Source organism: Manis javanica, chromosome 8 (assembly GCF_040802235.1).
Source record: "Manis javanica isolate MJ-LG chromosome 8, MJ_LKY, whole genome shotgun sequence".
In the NCBI taxonomy this organism is placed as follows: domain Eukaryota; kingdom Metazoa; phylum Chordata; class Mammalia; order Pholidota; family Manidae; genus Manis; species Manis javanica.
The window spans coordinates 48,191,300-48,208,412 of record NC_133163.1 but is presented as its reverse complement, the minus strand read 5'-3'; the positions used below and the strand labels follow the sequence as shown (position 1 = coordinate 48,208,412).

General features: G+C 42.6%; 1 protein-coding gene and 1 pseudogene across 9 annotated transcripts in view; one reads left to right on the top strand and one right to left on the bottom strand.

The window, feature by feature from the left end:
* The window catches only part of TRIM9 (tripartite motif containing 9), a 116,544-nt gene that overhangs the window by 48,442 nt on the left and 50,989 nt on the right, over positions 1 to 17,113 (bottom strand). For all 9 annotated transcript variants that reach the window (XM_017668975.3, XM_017668983.3, XM_017668969.3 and 6 more), the window contains exons 2-3: positions 6,441 to 6,536; positions 4,087 to 4,209 (exon numbers count right to left, since the gene is read on the bottom strand). In XM_017668975.3, the coding sequence (XP_017524464.2) occupies positions 4,087 to 4,209; positions 6,441 to 6,536 (219 nt within the window). The remainder of the gene's footprint in view (positions 1 to 4,086; positions 4,210 to 6,440; positions 6,537 to 17,113) is intronic.
* LOC108389205 (ribosome production factor 2 homolog) lies at positions 14,084 to 15,213 on the top strand (annotated as a pseudogene).

Sequence of the window (17,113 nt, the reverse complement as noted above, 5' to 3'; positions counted from 1 at the left end):
GTGATGGGTGAGCCAGCAGACACAGAAAGAAGTACTGTGCTTGGCAAGTGATGTCTATAAAGGGCCAGTCTTTTCTCACAAATATGAGTAGCTACAGAAGTAACAAGAAAGGAAAAAGGTGGGGGGAAAGCAGAGGGAGGGAGATGTGGAGGCTTTTATCAGTTAAGGTTTTGGCACTGCTGGCTGTTTTTAGAAGCAGTAACAGAAACAATCAGCTAAAAACATCAGAGAAACAAATTTCTTGAGACAGAAGACAGAACAGCTTTGCTGCCATAGGGGACGATGGGCCACCTGTCTCTTATTTCCATAGTTCTTTGGGATGTGGGGCAGGGAACTCCATCCTGGGCAGGGTGGAATGAGAGCAGGCAGCCGCATCTGCTCAGTGCTGCTACTGCCTGGGCAGGCCATCAGTCCAGTGGACCATCACCAGACATGGAGTCCCAATGACACGGTAAGGTTGTACCCACAACACAGCCCACAACTGATGCTCATACAGTCCCATCCTGCAGAGGCAACACTAAGGAGGGAGGCTTGGGGGCTTTCATGCCTCTCTGCCACTTTTTGACATGGTTAAGTGATGTTTTCTCAAGCTTTGACTCCTTCTTTCATGCAGATAGCTGCTCCTAGGTTTCTCCCATATAGGAAACCTACAGAGTTGCCACTGTAGCCACCCTATGCCTTTTAAGAAACTGTTCAGTGTATTCTGTTTAAAGATGCCAAGAAATGTTATAAAAAAGATTTTCATTGATAAAAAGTTAAAATTTTATGGCTATACACTAACAAGGATGATCCACTACTCAAAGGGAAACCCAGCTGTCCAGCTCTTTTACCAAAGACAACTGTGTTTTATTTTAAATAGCTCTGTGATTGAAATGGTATTTTGATTTCCTATATATATATAACTTAAAAGTTCTGGATTTCTGAAGGGTGCTAACATGAAGGGCTATAGTGACAATCTTTTAGTCATGTAATAGCAGGCAGTGGAGATAGAAAACATCCACAGGTCCTAATGACTGGATGCAGCAAGACCAGGGTGCACTGTACTGATCACCACCTTCTTCCCTCACAGCTTTGCTGATTCCTGCAGGCAAGACTGTCAGCTGCCCTCCACACACACCTCCCAAAGTTTGGGCTTACTCCAGTGCCAGCTCTTCCATGAGGTGAAAGGCGACCTTTCAGCTAGAAGTAATTTTTTCCTCCTCACAACTTTTATGGCATGGACTGCCTTCTCCTGGAAGCTCATTTCCTACCTGGGCTGGAGCCATTTGTGGGTATGACTTATCCACTGAACTAAAGCTCCATGATGGAGGACTACTCTTGAGTCACATTTGTGTCCCTCTGTTCCCCTGTACCCCAGCCCTCGGCTCCTAGCAGGTGTGCCTCAGGTGCTGATTGGCTGGTGGAAGGATGGGGATGGGGACATGCCTTCTCTCTGCTTTGTACTCTTACAGCCAGAGGCAGGACAGTGCGCGTTCCAGGTTCTGGGCTGTGAAGCCAGATTAGGAGGACTGGAAGTCTGGGTTCTTGGACTAGTTCTTAGTATCATGATGCCCTGCTTCCCTGACCTCTAGAATGGGGGCAATAGTAAGAATGATCCTGTAGAGCTGTTGGGAGGAATAAATGTGTTGATCCCTGCAAAACAATTTGTATAGTGTTCTTAAAGAACGTATCCCCACATGTTAGCTATTATGATGAAAGCCAGAGCTTGATCGCTAAGGGTACTTTGCTGCCTGGGCAACCTCAGAACCGCACCTCACAGCATTTCTAGATTTTAATTCAGATAAGAATGGTGACTCTGGAAGAATTTTTCAGACTTGATCTAACTATCTTGAATGAAAACGCTTAAGGAGTAGAACACCATTTCCCAGATTGTTGCAGCTAAATGTGTAAGATTGATACCCATGTGGTAAAACCTTCAGGGAAGTTTTTGGGTAAAAAACAGTATCTTCAATCCTGCCTCTACTTTCCTCCCTTGTATTCTAGGAATTGTTACATGTTACCATGAACACAGTCCAATGGTAAGTTAGGGAATTCAAAAGCAAATAACAGACATTAAGTGATGGAAGTCTGGAAATTGCTAAGCTAGAGAAAGCCACCTATGTAAATCTCACTGTCATCAACACTTCGTGAACTATGCATGACACTGGCCACAGCAGTGCCTCCCTAGGAAAGCCCAGTGCCTTCCTCATGACCTTTGGTTCTAGTGCAAAGGCTCCATGGAGCTGGGGTCATCGTGGTTCCCCTCAGGGGCTTGGGTTTATTCTAAGATGAACTGAGAGGGTCTTTTATTTAGACCCAGACACTGGGAAACAGAGATGGCATTGCTGGAAGGAGCGTTGCCATTGCCAGCATTGGTTTGCTGTCCCAACCAACAGGCTGAGCTCTCTGAACATTAGAGCCCTGGTACTTTTCTTCCAAATGCCTGGTTCAGAGTCAACTTCAAAACATGCAATTTTCTTTATTAAGAAATCTGCTGTGCCTCTTCTTGATAAAACTGTGCTGTTTCTGTGTCATCAGGAACAGTCAATGAGACTGGGCACCAATACGGCACCGGAGCTGGTCAGGCCAGTGCACTTCGCCATGGGGTGCAGCCCTCAAGAGCCCTTTCTGTCTTGAACCCTGTTGTTACAGCTCAGCCTCTTGCCTGCCTCAATTCCAAAGTCCCCTCAGAGTGACAGTTGGGTAAGTCACAAAGGCAGGGGAGGAAGGTTTATATTCCAACCACATTATTGCCCTGACTTTGGGGAAGGAAGAACCAGGTCTGTGGCTCTTAATGTGTATTTGAGGAGCAGCAGATGGGTAGTGGGGCTCTGGGCCCTGGTGTGTGTGGGTGGTACCCACAATAAGGATTGGCAGCTCTGCTGCTCAGGGCTCAGCACTGCCAGTCTTGCTGCAGGTCTTGCTCAGGTCTCATGCCCCAGTTAGCAACTGGTTTCTTGTCTTGCTTCCAGTAACCACCAATTGCTTACTGGCCCTGCTAGAGGCTTCCCTACCAGCAAGCTTTAGTCCCAAGTCTTATAACCTGTGTTCTCTTATTTCTTCATTTTGAAACTCTTCCTTGGTTCTCCTATTGGAATCCCCTTCTTTTAGAAATGGGGTTTTCTCTCGTTCTCGGGGACTAGAGCCTGTTTCAGACCTCCTGGAGACATGCGGCACTTAATGGGCCATTCCCCAGCCACCAGCTCCTTTGAGGTTAGGTCCCCTCACTGCTGCTGACTATTGAAGCTCCATGATGTCGACTGCCTGACCCCAACAGAGAACCTATGGTCAGACCTCACTGCTCCCTCCACCCCAATCCCAGGCCAGTGCTGCACACTACCCTCCCTCCACCCACTGGTAGCCACCCTGAGGCTTACTGGCCACATATGTGGACCCCTGCTGACTGCCTAATTCTAATCTCCCTTCTGCTGGGTCTTCTCATCTCTCCAGCCTGCTCTCAGATCTCATTGCCCTGCTCTAATGGGGCAATGAATGGGGCATCAGATCTCTCCTGGAGGACCAGTCCTTCTGCCAGTAGGGCCTCAGACTAATAATCAATTGATTCCGTTTTGTGATGGCAAAAGTCTGTATAACTGTCCAATTGCACAGCTTACTTCAGAAGTTAAGACAAATTTTGTTTGTTTTCTAGAAAGCATAGATTCCATTCCTGTTTCAAAAATACCTTTTGCTTGTGCATGGTCACTCTGGCCACCTTGTCTAAAGTATCAGTCCCCATTGCTAGCACTCCCTAGGCCCTTTTCCTATTTTTTTTTCTTAGCACTTTTTACTAAGTACTGCATAGTTTACTTACTTATCTTGCTTATTGTTTATCCCTTCTGGTAGTGTATAAACCCCATGTGGACAGGGATTCCAATTTATTTTATTATATCTGCACCCAGAGCAATTCTGGACTCAAGAGATGTCACTCAGTGAATACTGGTGACATAAATGGAGGAGTGAGTGATGAACAAAGGAATGCCTGTTCCTTGCTGGCCAGGCCACTGGCCACCCAAGGCTGTGGGCATCCTGCCCAGCTGGCTAGCCTGCACATCACGGCCCTGGGAGCCGAGTTCTTGGCTTTCTGCTCTCCCACAGTGCAGTGCTCACCTTCAGCTTGTGCTCATGCTCCTTGTTGACCCGTGCAAGCAGCTGGGCTTTTCTTCTGTTGAGGGCGTCAATGAGGGCATCACACTGGGCCACCAGGCAGGCCTCAAACTCCACACTGTTCTCCTGTATGAGAGAGCACATCCCTTAGCAACAAAGCCCTGGGCACTTGGGGCTGCCAGAAAAAATATTTGGGGAGTGGGACTCCCTACTGAAGGGAATGAAAAAGAACTCTGTCCACAATGCACATTAGGTATTTAAAAAATAATTGGGTAAATTTAGTTCTACAGTGGTAGTGTTCATTTTAAATTTAGATTGAAAAGGATAAATATTATGTAATAATTTTTTTTTATCAAAAGGAAATCATCTCCACAGTGTTAGTTTGTAAAGTTGAACATGACTCTTTTTGAAGGCTGGCATATGTCCAATTATGCATGGTAGAAAGTGGCATTCAGAAAGGCTGGTTGCCTCAACAAATGGTGTATTCTTGAGGCATGAGAGATAAAGAATCATTAAACTCAAGGGAAGAAAGAAGAAAGAGGATGGCAATGGTCTTCAATAAGCAACAATCCAATGACAGCAAGCTTATAAGAACAATCATGGGTAAAGGTAGTTACTCATTTCACTTAGAAAGCCAGTCATGAACGCACAGGCAGTTAAGAACAATTGGTGTGTGTAACAGGCAGCACCCTTGTAAAAGTCAGATATGAACCAACAGTTTGTGGGGGAAAGGCAACCATGTCCTAAATGAATTACACTTTCCCTTTGATTTTTAAGCTGAATGCTGGCTCTGAATTTCTTAAATTTGATTTAAATCTGTACATACCATAGACATTTCTTTTAAGTATTCTCTCATTAAATTATAAGCATTCATTAAAGGTAATTCTTTCCATAAGTTATACATAATTTTGATTCTCAAACCATAATCTGAGTAACAATTATAATTTATAGCAAATGAAAGCTGAATACTCACATATACACTAATAGCACTGAAAAAAACAGCACCCAACTAAGTAAACTATAAACATTTAGAGGTAGTCAAGGAAGGAAGAGCTTAGCTTATCAAATTTTAATTTGTTCTTAAAGTCATTAAGAACTATGTTTCTTAATATGAGGATCTACTGATAGGTTTTTGGTAACTTTTAAAATGTAAGGTCTTCTTCATATAAAGTGTGCACTAGGTAAGTGCTTGAGTAATGACTTCTTCAAATGTTAAGTTTTGACTTCCATGGCAATTGCTTTTGAGTTCTCAGAGAAATCCCCTGGAAAACAGCATTAAAGAGCTCGCATGTCCCATGATGGGTACTACAGGGAGGGAGGTGAACAGCCTTCTCCTGGTAGACTCCAGTTTAGAGCAGAAAGAAAGCATTGCTCTGATGAAGAGGTGAGGTGCAGAGGCAAGTGGGGCTGCCCACTTTATGCCAGCAAAAGTAAAGATGGCAATGATTGGTAAACTCTGTTGCTTTAGAAAACAGGAGGAAGGGTACAACCTTTAGGTTATTAGGGAATCAAAAGTGTTAACATGGGCATGTCTGCCAAAAACGCAAAGAAATCAGTGTGCAGTTTCTTGAAAGTCTGGCTTACATTTTAAAAGACATTTCTGTCTTGACATCAATTAAATATTGACTCAGAAAACCAATTTTCTGGAGGCCAAAACTAAGGTTATTTCTATGAGGCACATCTTAAAACATAAGAACAATAAGCAGTACAGATGGTCATTATTTCAGTACCTCATGCAGTTTATGGCTTCTCCCTTTTAGCTATAGTGGAGAACTCAGGCTTTCAAAGGCTGGCTGATTTTTGGGTCATTGTGCTCAAATAAAGCAACTTGAAATTACAGTCACTAGGGAATCATAGTTGAAAAATACTTAAGTATCTCAGTAGAAGAGAAGTGTTACTACGGGAAAGGAAGGAAGGAAAGAAAGAGGGAAGGAAGAAAGGAGGAAATGGAAAAATGTGACTTGCTGGTTGCCTCTAGATAAGATATAATCATTGCAAGGTGCTTTGGGAACCTATAGAGTTTAAAAAACTCAGCAATAATGACTTTGAATACAAAGTGGCCTCTTTCTACACACATGTTAGTAGAGAATTAGGACCTCGGTGTGGAAGTCAAGAGGCATTTGGAAAACCAGATTGTGCTGCAGGCTTCTTGGCAAAACCTAACTACTTCAAGAGGGGGTATGTTTGAACCTGGTCTGTTCTTTTGCTTGTATGTAGTAGAAGAGACAGAGAAGAAAAAAAAATTGGAGTTTCCCCACAACACATAAAAATAAAAGAGAAGAAACAGACAAACTCCCCCACTACACAGTTACATCTTAACCCACTGGTTGGTTTTCTACCTCAGGCGCTGCCAGTACCTGAATCTGCTGGACCATATTGCGCAGCTGCACCAGAAACTCCTTGGCCTCTTTGGCCCTGTCCGATAGCCCGTTCAGTGCCTGCGAGAGCTGGCTCTGCAAAGACAAAGCAGGAAACCACAGAGCTGTAATCACACAAAGTAGCAAAAAGGCCACACAGGGTTGTTTTGATCCAAGATACAAGAGTCCTCAGCCTCCTCAGGTTCCTCTTATCCAAGCCTGGGCTGCATAGCCAACATCTGTATATGAGGATTCTGGTAATAATGGCATCCAGATGCCTCCCACAGGCTTCTGAGTAGTTTCTCCTTGGAAGCAATGGAAACTTTTGGCCATTGCAGTCAAAGGCCCTCACCAGCTGATATCTGCCTGGAATTTCCTCAAGTCATTCATTGCTTAATTAATTCAGCAATAATTTATTTAATTTAAAGTTAAAAAAAAACTCCACAACAAACAGTGAGTCAGATGATCTGATAATTATCAACATTATTTAGCCCAAGTGCTATTGGTCTGGATTGGAGCAGAAAGAACAAAGAGAGTCAAGAATAGGATGATGAGGGAGGTGTTGGAGCACTGGTGTGATGCTCCGGGGCCACTGAAATGTAATGACAGATACAAAGGGCATGGTGACAGTCCTCCTCCTCAAGGTCATCTTCCTTCTCCCAAGTACTGTCCTGTTGCCCTAACTCCTCTCCACATTCACCTCCTAGCCAAGGTATTCTCTCTCCTGATTTCCCACACTGCCCCATCCATTTGGGGATGCAGTTCTGCTGGAGGGATCATGTGTCCAGGTAAGTACCTGCTTTCCCAGTCTCCCTGTCTGCTGGGATGGCCATGGACACATTGCTGGTCAATGAGACCTAAGTGAAAACTGGCTGGAGCCGGAGGGGTCTGAGAAAGCTCTTGCTTTTCTGCTTGCATGGGACCAGTGCAGCTGGTGCAGCCTCCTCCCTTTTGTTTGACTTCATGGAAGATATTTTGTGACTCTCAAGAAGAGCAGGCCGACATAAGAAAGGTAAGGGAGCAGGCCGACATAAGAGAGGTAAGGTAGAAGGAGAAAGAGCCTGGGTTCCACAGGCATCTTTGAACAGCTGAACTAATACTTGAAGTCTCCTACTGCTAGGTTTCTTGTCATGTGAGAAAAATTAACTCTAGTAAAGTCCCTGTACTGGAGTTCTCCATTACTTGCAGCCATTACTATTGTATTGGATACAAAATGTGTTCTCCTAGCAGCCTGGGCATATCCTTCCACCCCTCCTGTAAATTACAGAGACAAACTCCTTTTCTACAATGTCTTCTTTGAAACCTAAAGTCCATTCTCCTTCCAATGCCTCATCTACTCTTTCTTTGCAATAAAAGGACAGAATCTTAGAAATTTATTTCTTAGGCCTATGATTGTTTTTCTCATACATTTGTCCTATTAAACACAAAGGTGGGCAATGAATCTCTCTAAAAATATGCACACCAAATTCTTGGTAGAAGCAATGTACGGTGGCAGAAATAACATAGCCTTAGGAAGGCTTCAAATTCTAGCTCTGTCTCTTATTATGACTGGGAAAGTTACTTCTGCCTGAGTTGCTCCAGTGGAAAATATGGGAATAATAATAATACTTTGTATGTGGGTTGCTGTGAGGGTTTAATGCATTGATCAATGTGAAATCTCCTGGTAATTAAGGGTAGTGGTTAAGGGAACTATTCTGAATTCATAAATGCTGCCAGTTACTGGTTGTTCAAACTTGCACACATAGTTTGATTTCATCCATAAAATGATAAGGATACTACTTTTGGGAGTTATGGGCATTGCATGAGATGCTATATCTAAAGCCCAGAACCCTGCTGGTGCATGGTGCATGCTTAATATATGTTGGCTGTTGTTAACACTCATTCACCTTCATTCTTCCTGTTCATAAACACCTGCTGACAGACTGGAGGGATTTGCAGGGCAGATTCTGGAGGAGGATCTGTTGGAGAATATTCTCCATCACTTGTACTTTAATCTAGGTACTCAGATTCTGGGAGGCTAGACCAACACAGCTGAGTAAAAAAAAGTACAAAGTGAGTCTATAGTTGCTGAAAGGGCCACTTACTTATTTATGCTGCACCTAGAATTTGTGATAAACATTTTCTCTCCAAGAACTTGTTCCAAGAGTCCAGTGGGTGAAGGAGGGAAAGAAGTTCTCATTTGGAAGAGCAGGCAATAAAATGAGAGACACATTCTAGGGAAGATTTTTTTTTATTGTTATTTTAGAACACATATCCCTTCTTTTTCTGAGTGAGCAATAATTTTCTGGGCTATCACAGTTTTCTTGCCCTTTTTATTATAACCTATGTCTTAGTAACCACATTTGGAGGTCAGGGTACAGAAGCCAAATTCATTCAGCTACACAGAACCTGAAGCTACCTGATTTCTTATATTGCAGTCTTGTAATTACTTGACTGTGTAATTTAACTCAGACCTGACACCCATTAAGAATTATTGACAAGGCGCTGCTATGCACTTAAAAAAATTATTCTCTAGTAGACAAAGAGTGCTGGCCTCATCCATTCCCAGGATTTTATATGGCAAAGCTATATGCAGATTTCCTCTTTGTGTCTACGTTCAGTCCCAAGAATGCCTCCTACCTTCTAATGACTGTTCTGGTTTTGACAAATAACTGCATTATAAGATTAAGATCTAGAAATATTTCTCTTAAGTTATGTTAATGTGTAGAAATTGACCAAGAGACAATGAAAACTCCTGGACACTATTTATCACAGCATATGCTCTTACTATGAGGGTTTATGTGTGTGTTGCTTTTATAGGATAGTCTTTTTGATCACATTAATACACTACATCTGATGTAGAAGAACATTATTATTGATTGGTTTTGTTTTCCAGAAGCATCTAAATTCCTGCTCTGTACTAAGAGCGATGTTCTGTATTCAGGACCACAGTGAAGCCCTGTAAATTTATACCGGATCTACGATGATGCAAATATTTAGTGTGTGTTTTTGTTACAGCATCTTTGGCTGCACATGTAGCCATTAGAAGCTGTTTAAAATGCCCAAGAAATGGCATTCTGGTTTCTTGGATATTTGTTTTCCAGTTTACTGAAAATGTGTCATGATCAAAAAGTGAATGAGGGTGGGAAAATAATGTAGGCCAAGAAGCCCTGGCAAATTTCCAGGCAAGGGCCCAGAGCATGCTCTCAGTAACCAAGATCTCCCAGAAGGATGGCAAGTTGTTCAGAGCTTGAAGGAGAGAAACAAAGAACTCCATTCCCCCTTCCCTCCTCTCCTGCCTTACTCCTCCAACTTCCACCCAGACTCCAGTTCCCCTTACCTCTCAAGGGAGTGAGTGGTACCTGGGATCAGGAGCTTGGTTGGGAGAGCCCGAGGAGGATATTTCAGAACCCACTATTGTTTGCACTCAGCAAATGGGTAACAGACTTCAGTCCACCCTGAGTCAGGACCAACTCTGACGTGTCCACTGCGCCTGGCAGCCACCGAGCATGCACAGACAGAAGGCAGTGTCTCCTCTCCTTCCTGTCCCTGAACGTTATTCATGTGTCATTCCTCCCTCTATGTACTATAAATATTGGACAGAGACAAATCAGGAAAAATGAAAGGAAGCTTCCTGGCTGTCTAGAATCTGAAGTGACAGTCCCAGGATGGATGAAAAAGGGAGAACCAAAGAACTGGCACAAGATAGATGAGGCGACAGCCAAGAAATGGTACCTTGATGGCCCCCAGAGCAGCCTTACTGCCTTCTAGGCACTTGGGACTGCAGCCCATGCCCCCTCCTTCCCAGGTACCAAGGTTACCACAAATCACAGGAGCAAAGTTATGATTAATGTAATGTGATTCTGAAGGAAGGCCCCCCCCCAGGGGAATAACAATTTTTTCTTAAATACTGATGTTTGAGTTTTACCAGATTACTGACATTATGCAATTAAAAAGTAAAAGCAAGGAATTCTAATCGTTATATCAGCCATTTCTAATAGGGCAGGAACTCTGATGGGTGTTTCTAATGTGTACCTTATTTAATCCCAATAGCACCCTGATATTTTGCAGAGGCTCAGAGAAGATACACCTGAGCTAAGGTTTTACTAATCACATACTGGAAGAGCTGGAACACAAACCTTAGTGTGATTCCAAAATTGTGCTTTTTTTTTCAGCTTCCCAAAGAAGAGAATTCTTCTCTTAACCACACAGGAAGGATCAAAATCAACCCATGGTAGGAGCACATAAAACCAAAGAAAGTGAGTTGGCGAGGGGATTATGATTAATAATGAGGAATCTGATTATGTTTAACAATCAGATTATACGTATACTATAGCACGGCTAGTTAGGCTATGACATGTTCGACTTCTTTTTACCTGCATAAAGTTTTTTGGTGAATTTGAAAAAAATCCCTGTCAAACAGGGTTCTCATGGGAGAAGTTGGAAGCTTTGGATTGGGGTCCAGTGCTGGCTTTATCACCTAAGGACCTGAGACTTTGGACAGGGGCTGGGTTGAGTGTGGATTGAGGGAAAGGAATGAGAATTCACCAAGTGACCAGTAAGTGGGAAACGTTCAAGTGGAGCCTCCCAAGGGGCTTGTTGCTCCTTCTCACAAAAACTTCTATTCTGCCTGCCTGTACTTTTCCTGCCCCTGTGATGGGATCTCTCCTGGTTTCTCTGGTGGTGAAAAGTCCTGGTTCTTCCCCAACATCTTCTCACTGTCCTTGACTCAGTAGGAAGCCTCAGAGGCTGGCCTGCTGGGGATGCCACCCTGTTTCTAGGCCCAACAGCAGGGCTGGGGCAGTGCACAGGCTCTGATCTACAAACTGAGAGGCTGGGTCTGGGAGCTCAAACACACAGTCTAGGGAAAAGTGTGTGAGTGTGTGTATGTATGTGAGTGTGCATGTGGGTAGAGTGCATGAGAGTATGTGAATGTGTGTATATGAGGTACTCATCAGTGGAGTATGGGGAGACTCTTGGCTTTGGATAAGGCTGGTATCAGAGGTGCCTTATGGGTAGGGACTTGGCCCACTAAACCACTCTTTATTGCTAACTGGTTGTGACAAAGATTCTCTCCATGGCCAAATTCTAGCCAGGCTCTTCTCAACAAAGCCTCACCTTGGCTCTACAAAGACTTGAGCAAACACTGACCTAGTTTCTAACAGCTCAAGGCTGCATCCTGGGATGACCCTAGCCTCCCCTTAAAGTGTCTGTCTGAGAAAACTCAAGGCAGCCAGAAGCATTTGCTGTTTGTGCCAGCCATCACTCACAGAGAGGGCCTCTGCCAGTAGGTAGGAGCTTCATCTCCATAAATGCCAGTTAGTAAACTCAGACAAGTTTCACATGGGGTAATCCCTCCTTCCTTCCCACTTTTCATAATTTTTCACCACCTGGCTCTACTGAGCCCTGCTCACCCCCACCCTACTCCACCCTCCCTTTGAAATGCCTAGTCACATACGCACAAATTGAAGTTGAGTTCAGTTCACATTGGACTCTTTTTCCTATTGCAATAGTATATTACTGATTAAAACCTGTCCTTACATCTTTAACTAGTGTCCATCTCTGTTTATCTCTGACAGTGGCTGAAAGGAAAGGAGCGACACATAGCAGCAATTCACCGGAGAGTTCCGCTTTATTAGGGAAAGGTGCTGGGTTATATAGGAAGGGGCATGAATTGATTGAGGTGTCACTTCTACGGGGCTGGTGGCTGTTGGCTAGGTGCTGGGATTGGGAGGGGGGCGAGAGATGATTGGGCTTCAGGTGGTGCCGGCAGGAACTGAGGACCCCGAAGAGAAGCCAGAAGTTTGCCATCTTACTGGTGGGGACCCTTCAGTGGCCAATCCTAGCTCTGAGCTAGGGAGGTCTGGGGTAATCCCTGGGCAGTGAGCTGACCCTTCAACAGGCCCAGGTTAACTTTAAGGATAGGTAAGGAAGCACACCACTGGCAGTTCCATGTTCCCTGCCTCAGCTGGCACATGTCTCATACATTAAAACAAATCTCACCATTTTTCTTGTGAACCTGACCCTATAAACTGTGTGAAGGACAAAAAAGGGAAAACATGATGCAGTGTAATCTAGCATGACAGAGGGTTTTAATGAATTATGTACTTAGATTTTAACATAAATCTTATGCATACTTTAATACAAATCTAATATTTACTACTTATTAAGTGCTTATAATATTCCAGGCACTGTGTAGAACAACTTTATGTATGTGATTTCATATAATCCTCACCACAGTCTTGTGATGCAGGTACTGTTATTATTTTCATGTTACAGATAAGCCCCTTTCCCACTCTGCGGTGCTTGATGGGATTCACAAGCACACAAAAGTCCACCTGAAAGCTAACGCATCCTGCAACTTACCTCTGTTTTATAACAATTCAGATGCAAATATTTTGTTTCAATCACTCTTCAAACCATAAATATGTACCAGAAATGTGATTATTTAATCAAATAATAACAATTAAATGAGACAGAGTAGTGGGGACCAATATGGCATTGGGGTTAAGGGGTCAGACTAAAGTCAGATGGACTTGAGTTTAAATCCTAGCCTTTTACTATTTATGTGACCTGGACATACCTAACCATAGCAGATACTGTGGTCTGCCCAGATTCCCTTTTAAAGGCATCCCCAGCTGCTGAGAGTGTCACTGTTAATGATTAACTAGGAATTGCTCTTGCTAACAAAGAACCGCATTGCCCAAGGCTATGACCCCTTCCTGGGTATCCTCTGACTGACTGACTGGCTGGGGCTCCCTTGACTCAATTTGAGAACCCTGAGGGGCCAGTCCAGCTCCAGAACTCCCTGCAGGATTGGCTGAGGCCACTGCAGGTGAGCGTCTCCGTCTGCTCAATCCCAGCCTCCTCACTTCCTTACAGATGTATCTGCTGGGTGCACTCAACAACTACCATCCCTATGGAACTCTCTGAGTCTGTGTCCAGGGAACCCAACTTAAAACAGTAAACTTTCTAGGCTTCAGTTTCCTTATCTGCAACATGAAAATAATAACAGTACCTGCTTCACAGGACCGTGGTGAGGATTATATGAAATCACATACATAAAGTTGTTTTACACAGTGCCTGGAAAATTATAAGCACTTAATAAGTAGTAAATATTAGATTTGTATTAAAGTATGCATAAGATTTATGTTAAAATCTAAGTACATAATTCATTAAAACCCTCTGTCATGCTAGATTACGGTACATCATGTTTTCCTTTTTTTGTCCTCCACACAGTTTGTAGGGTCAGGTTCACAAGAAAAATGGTGAGATCTGTTTTAATGTATGAGAACTCAGAAAGAAGACATGAAGAACAGAACTTCAGATAACTTCCTATGAGATAATATGAGCAATAAGTAAACCTTAGTTTTATAAGCACCTGAGGTTTAGGAGTTGTTTATTACTGCAGCAAAACTGACTGATACAGAAAACAATTACAATATTCCCCTTTGTGATTTAAAAATTTACTTAATATTCATGGAATTTTACTATGGACCAGCAGAGTGATTCATGCTAGGAAAACAATGATAAAGGAAGTAAACACAGTCCCTTCTCTCAAGGAACCATCCTTGCTCTGAAACTACCACCATTCTGAGCTTAATAATGTCCATTTAAAAGTTCTCTCCCAGAGTCTAGCCGGCAGGCCTGCACGCAGCTGGATGCTCTGGAGCGAGTTGTAAAACCCAAAACGAAAAGAGCTAAGAGATATCTTGAGAAGAGAGAACCAAAACTCAGTGAAAGTATTAAAAATGCTATGCTGATTAAAGGAGGAAATGCAAATTCAACAGTAATGCAAGTACTTAGAGATGTGTATGCACTGAAAAAACCATATGGGGTTCTGTATAAAAAGAAAAATATTACAAGACCATTTGAGGATCAGACATCATTGGAATTCTTTTCAAAGAAGTCAGATTGTTCTTTATTCATGTTTGGCTCCCATAATAAGTGGCCAAATAATCTAGTAATAGGTCTTATGTATGACTACCATGTGCTGGATATGATTGAATTAGGTATGAAGAAGTTTGTCTCTCTAAAAGATATTAAGAATAGTTAGTGTCCTGAGGGAACAAAACCCATGTTAATATTTGCCTGTGATGATTTCACTGTAATGGAGGACAACTTTATTCATGTTTGGCTCCCATAATAAGTGGCCAAATAATCTAGTAATAGGTCTTATGTATGACTACCATGTGCTGGATATGATTGAATTAGGTATGAAGAAGTTTGTCTCTCTAAAAGATATTAAGAATAGTTAGTGTCCTGAGGGAACAAAACCCATGTTAATATTTGCCTGTGATGATTTCACTGTAATGGAGGACAACAGAAGGCTGCAGAGTCTCTTCACTGATTTCTTCCGAGGCCCCACAGTATCAAACATCCGCCTGACTGGTTTAGAGAGTGTCCTGCACTTCACTGCACTGAATGGGAAGATTTACTTTTGATGCTATAAGCTGCTACTGAAGAAGTCAGGCTGCAGAACACCATGGATTGAACTGGAAGAGATGTGGCCCTCACTGGATCTGGTCCTGACAATGACGCGTCTGGCTTCCGACGACCTTTATAGCTTGTCTATAAAGATGCCAAAAGCCCTCAAGCCAAAGAAGAAGAAAAATATCTCCCATGATAGTTTTAGTATAACTTACAGATGGATTCATATGCAGAAACAAGACCTAAGCAAACTACAAACCAGGAAAATGAAGGGGTTGAAGAAGCGACCTGCAGAAAGGAGAACAGAAGACCAGGAGAAAAAATCAAAGAGAATTAAAAGAAATTGATGAAACTCAGCCAATTAAAAAAATTTATTTTTCTCTCCCATAGACTTCTAATGAAGCAGAAGAAGAATAGAATATTCTATTAGCCAACAACAGAAATGTACCTTCTCCACCTCTTGGGGACAATAGGAAGTATCTGCTTTCCTAGCAAGACATAGCCAGTGTGGGCAGAGTTTGAATTGGAGTTACTCTGCTTGGCTTTTTATCTGTCAAACTTAGGATAGTTCTCTGCCTCAAAAGGAATCTCTTAGATTGGAGATGCAAGTCAGCATGGTAGGTTTTTTCAGCAATGAAACCGAAGAGCCACTTTTCACCTCAGGGCATGGCAAACAAACTGTTCTTACTCAGTGTATATAGCTTCTTGGGGAAAAATTGATTTGCCACGTCTCTATGGCTTTTGCTTGAGAGGGCTGGAAGCTGTAAAAGAATTTATGCAACAATTGTTGTGATTGAAAGCATGAAATTTTAATAAAGGCTTGTAAGGTCAACACCACTCTGCCCAAGGTTCTGTCAGACAGCATGCCTTTCTATGGATACTCAGAACCATGACATGTGTGTTGTTAGGCAGTTACTAAGTATTTACACCCTAGGATCAAAAATATGCCTTCCTTAGGCTAAGCCTTTATGTAAATATTGGATTTTACGTCTTAGAGATGGACTACAGGGTAGCTCTCCTTTGTGTGTATGCTGCCTTTTCTCTTTGGTGAATTCTAGGGCCCCACGCACAAGGCTCTGAGTCCTTTTCCAGAGAGCTGTTTTCTCTATGGATTCCTCTGGCTGCTTTCTGTCCACACCAGTCTGCCATGTTCTTCCAGGAGGTATAGCATTCCAATTTGTCTGCTACAACCAGCGAACAGTTTTACAATAAATGAAACAGATTTGAGATCTATAAATTTTCAGTTCTCTATAGTATTTTAGTGTTTCAGAAACTCTCTTTCTACAAATAAAGGCTTCCACTAAATCATTAAAATACATGTGATAAAGTAAAAAAATCACTGAACTATTTTTCTTACAGAAATGCTTTTTACTGTGTTCTTTCAGAGACTCAAGTGTTAAGTACTAAAGCAAAAATGACTACTATTCATCCCCTCAAGCTTCCAGTGATAAGAACTAAATAACTAGTGGGAGCAAGACTTTTTATTTGTTTTAAGAAATATCCCCCGGCACCCCATTTCAAAAGCAGAATGTGCTCAGAAAAAATCAGAAAATAAAAAGATTTAAAAGAAAAAAATAAAGCCTTCAATCTCATGAGAGACGCACTACTAATAGCCTTGATAATGAACCCTTGATGTTTATCCTTTAATCCATCATGACTAAATACACTGCCTCCCACTTTTTAATATAACATTATATAGCATTTACTATTGTGGCAAGCACTGCTTGCAATGCTTTATACACATTAACTCACCTTCCCCGCCTCACCCGCATGAAACAACCCAGCAAAGGTGGGGTTGCTTTTTTGTAGGTGATAGAATTAAGACAAGGGCGGTTAAATGGTCCAAAGTCATAAAACTGTTAAGAAGCAGTGCAGGGATTCAAACCAAGGAAGTCTGTTGCCAGAATTTATGCAAGTAACTGCCAAAAGATAGGGTAACCTACTGCGTAGGTGTTGCTGTACAGTGAGGTCTGGAGAGGCCTGCACACCAGGTGAAACCTCAACCTGGACGGGGGAGGGCTCTTGACTGAACAAGAAACAATTCTCAAGCAGATTGGACCAGTGTAGCTAAGGAAGGAATTCATTAAAGTGAGAGTAGCAGGGAATGGTAACTGCTTTGCAGGCAGCAAGAGAGTAAGGAAGTTGAAGTAGGACACAGAGAGAAGACTTGTGCTTAAGTCTAGAAAACTGAATGAAATAATGAAGTAACAAAGACGCTTACCACTGGAAGAGCACATAAACAAAACACAGTAAGTTGAGCAGTG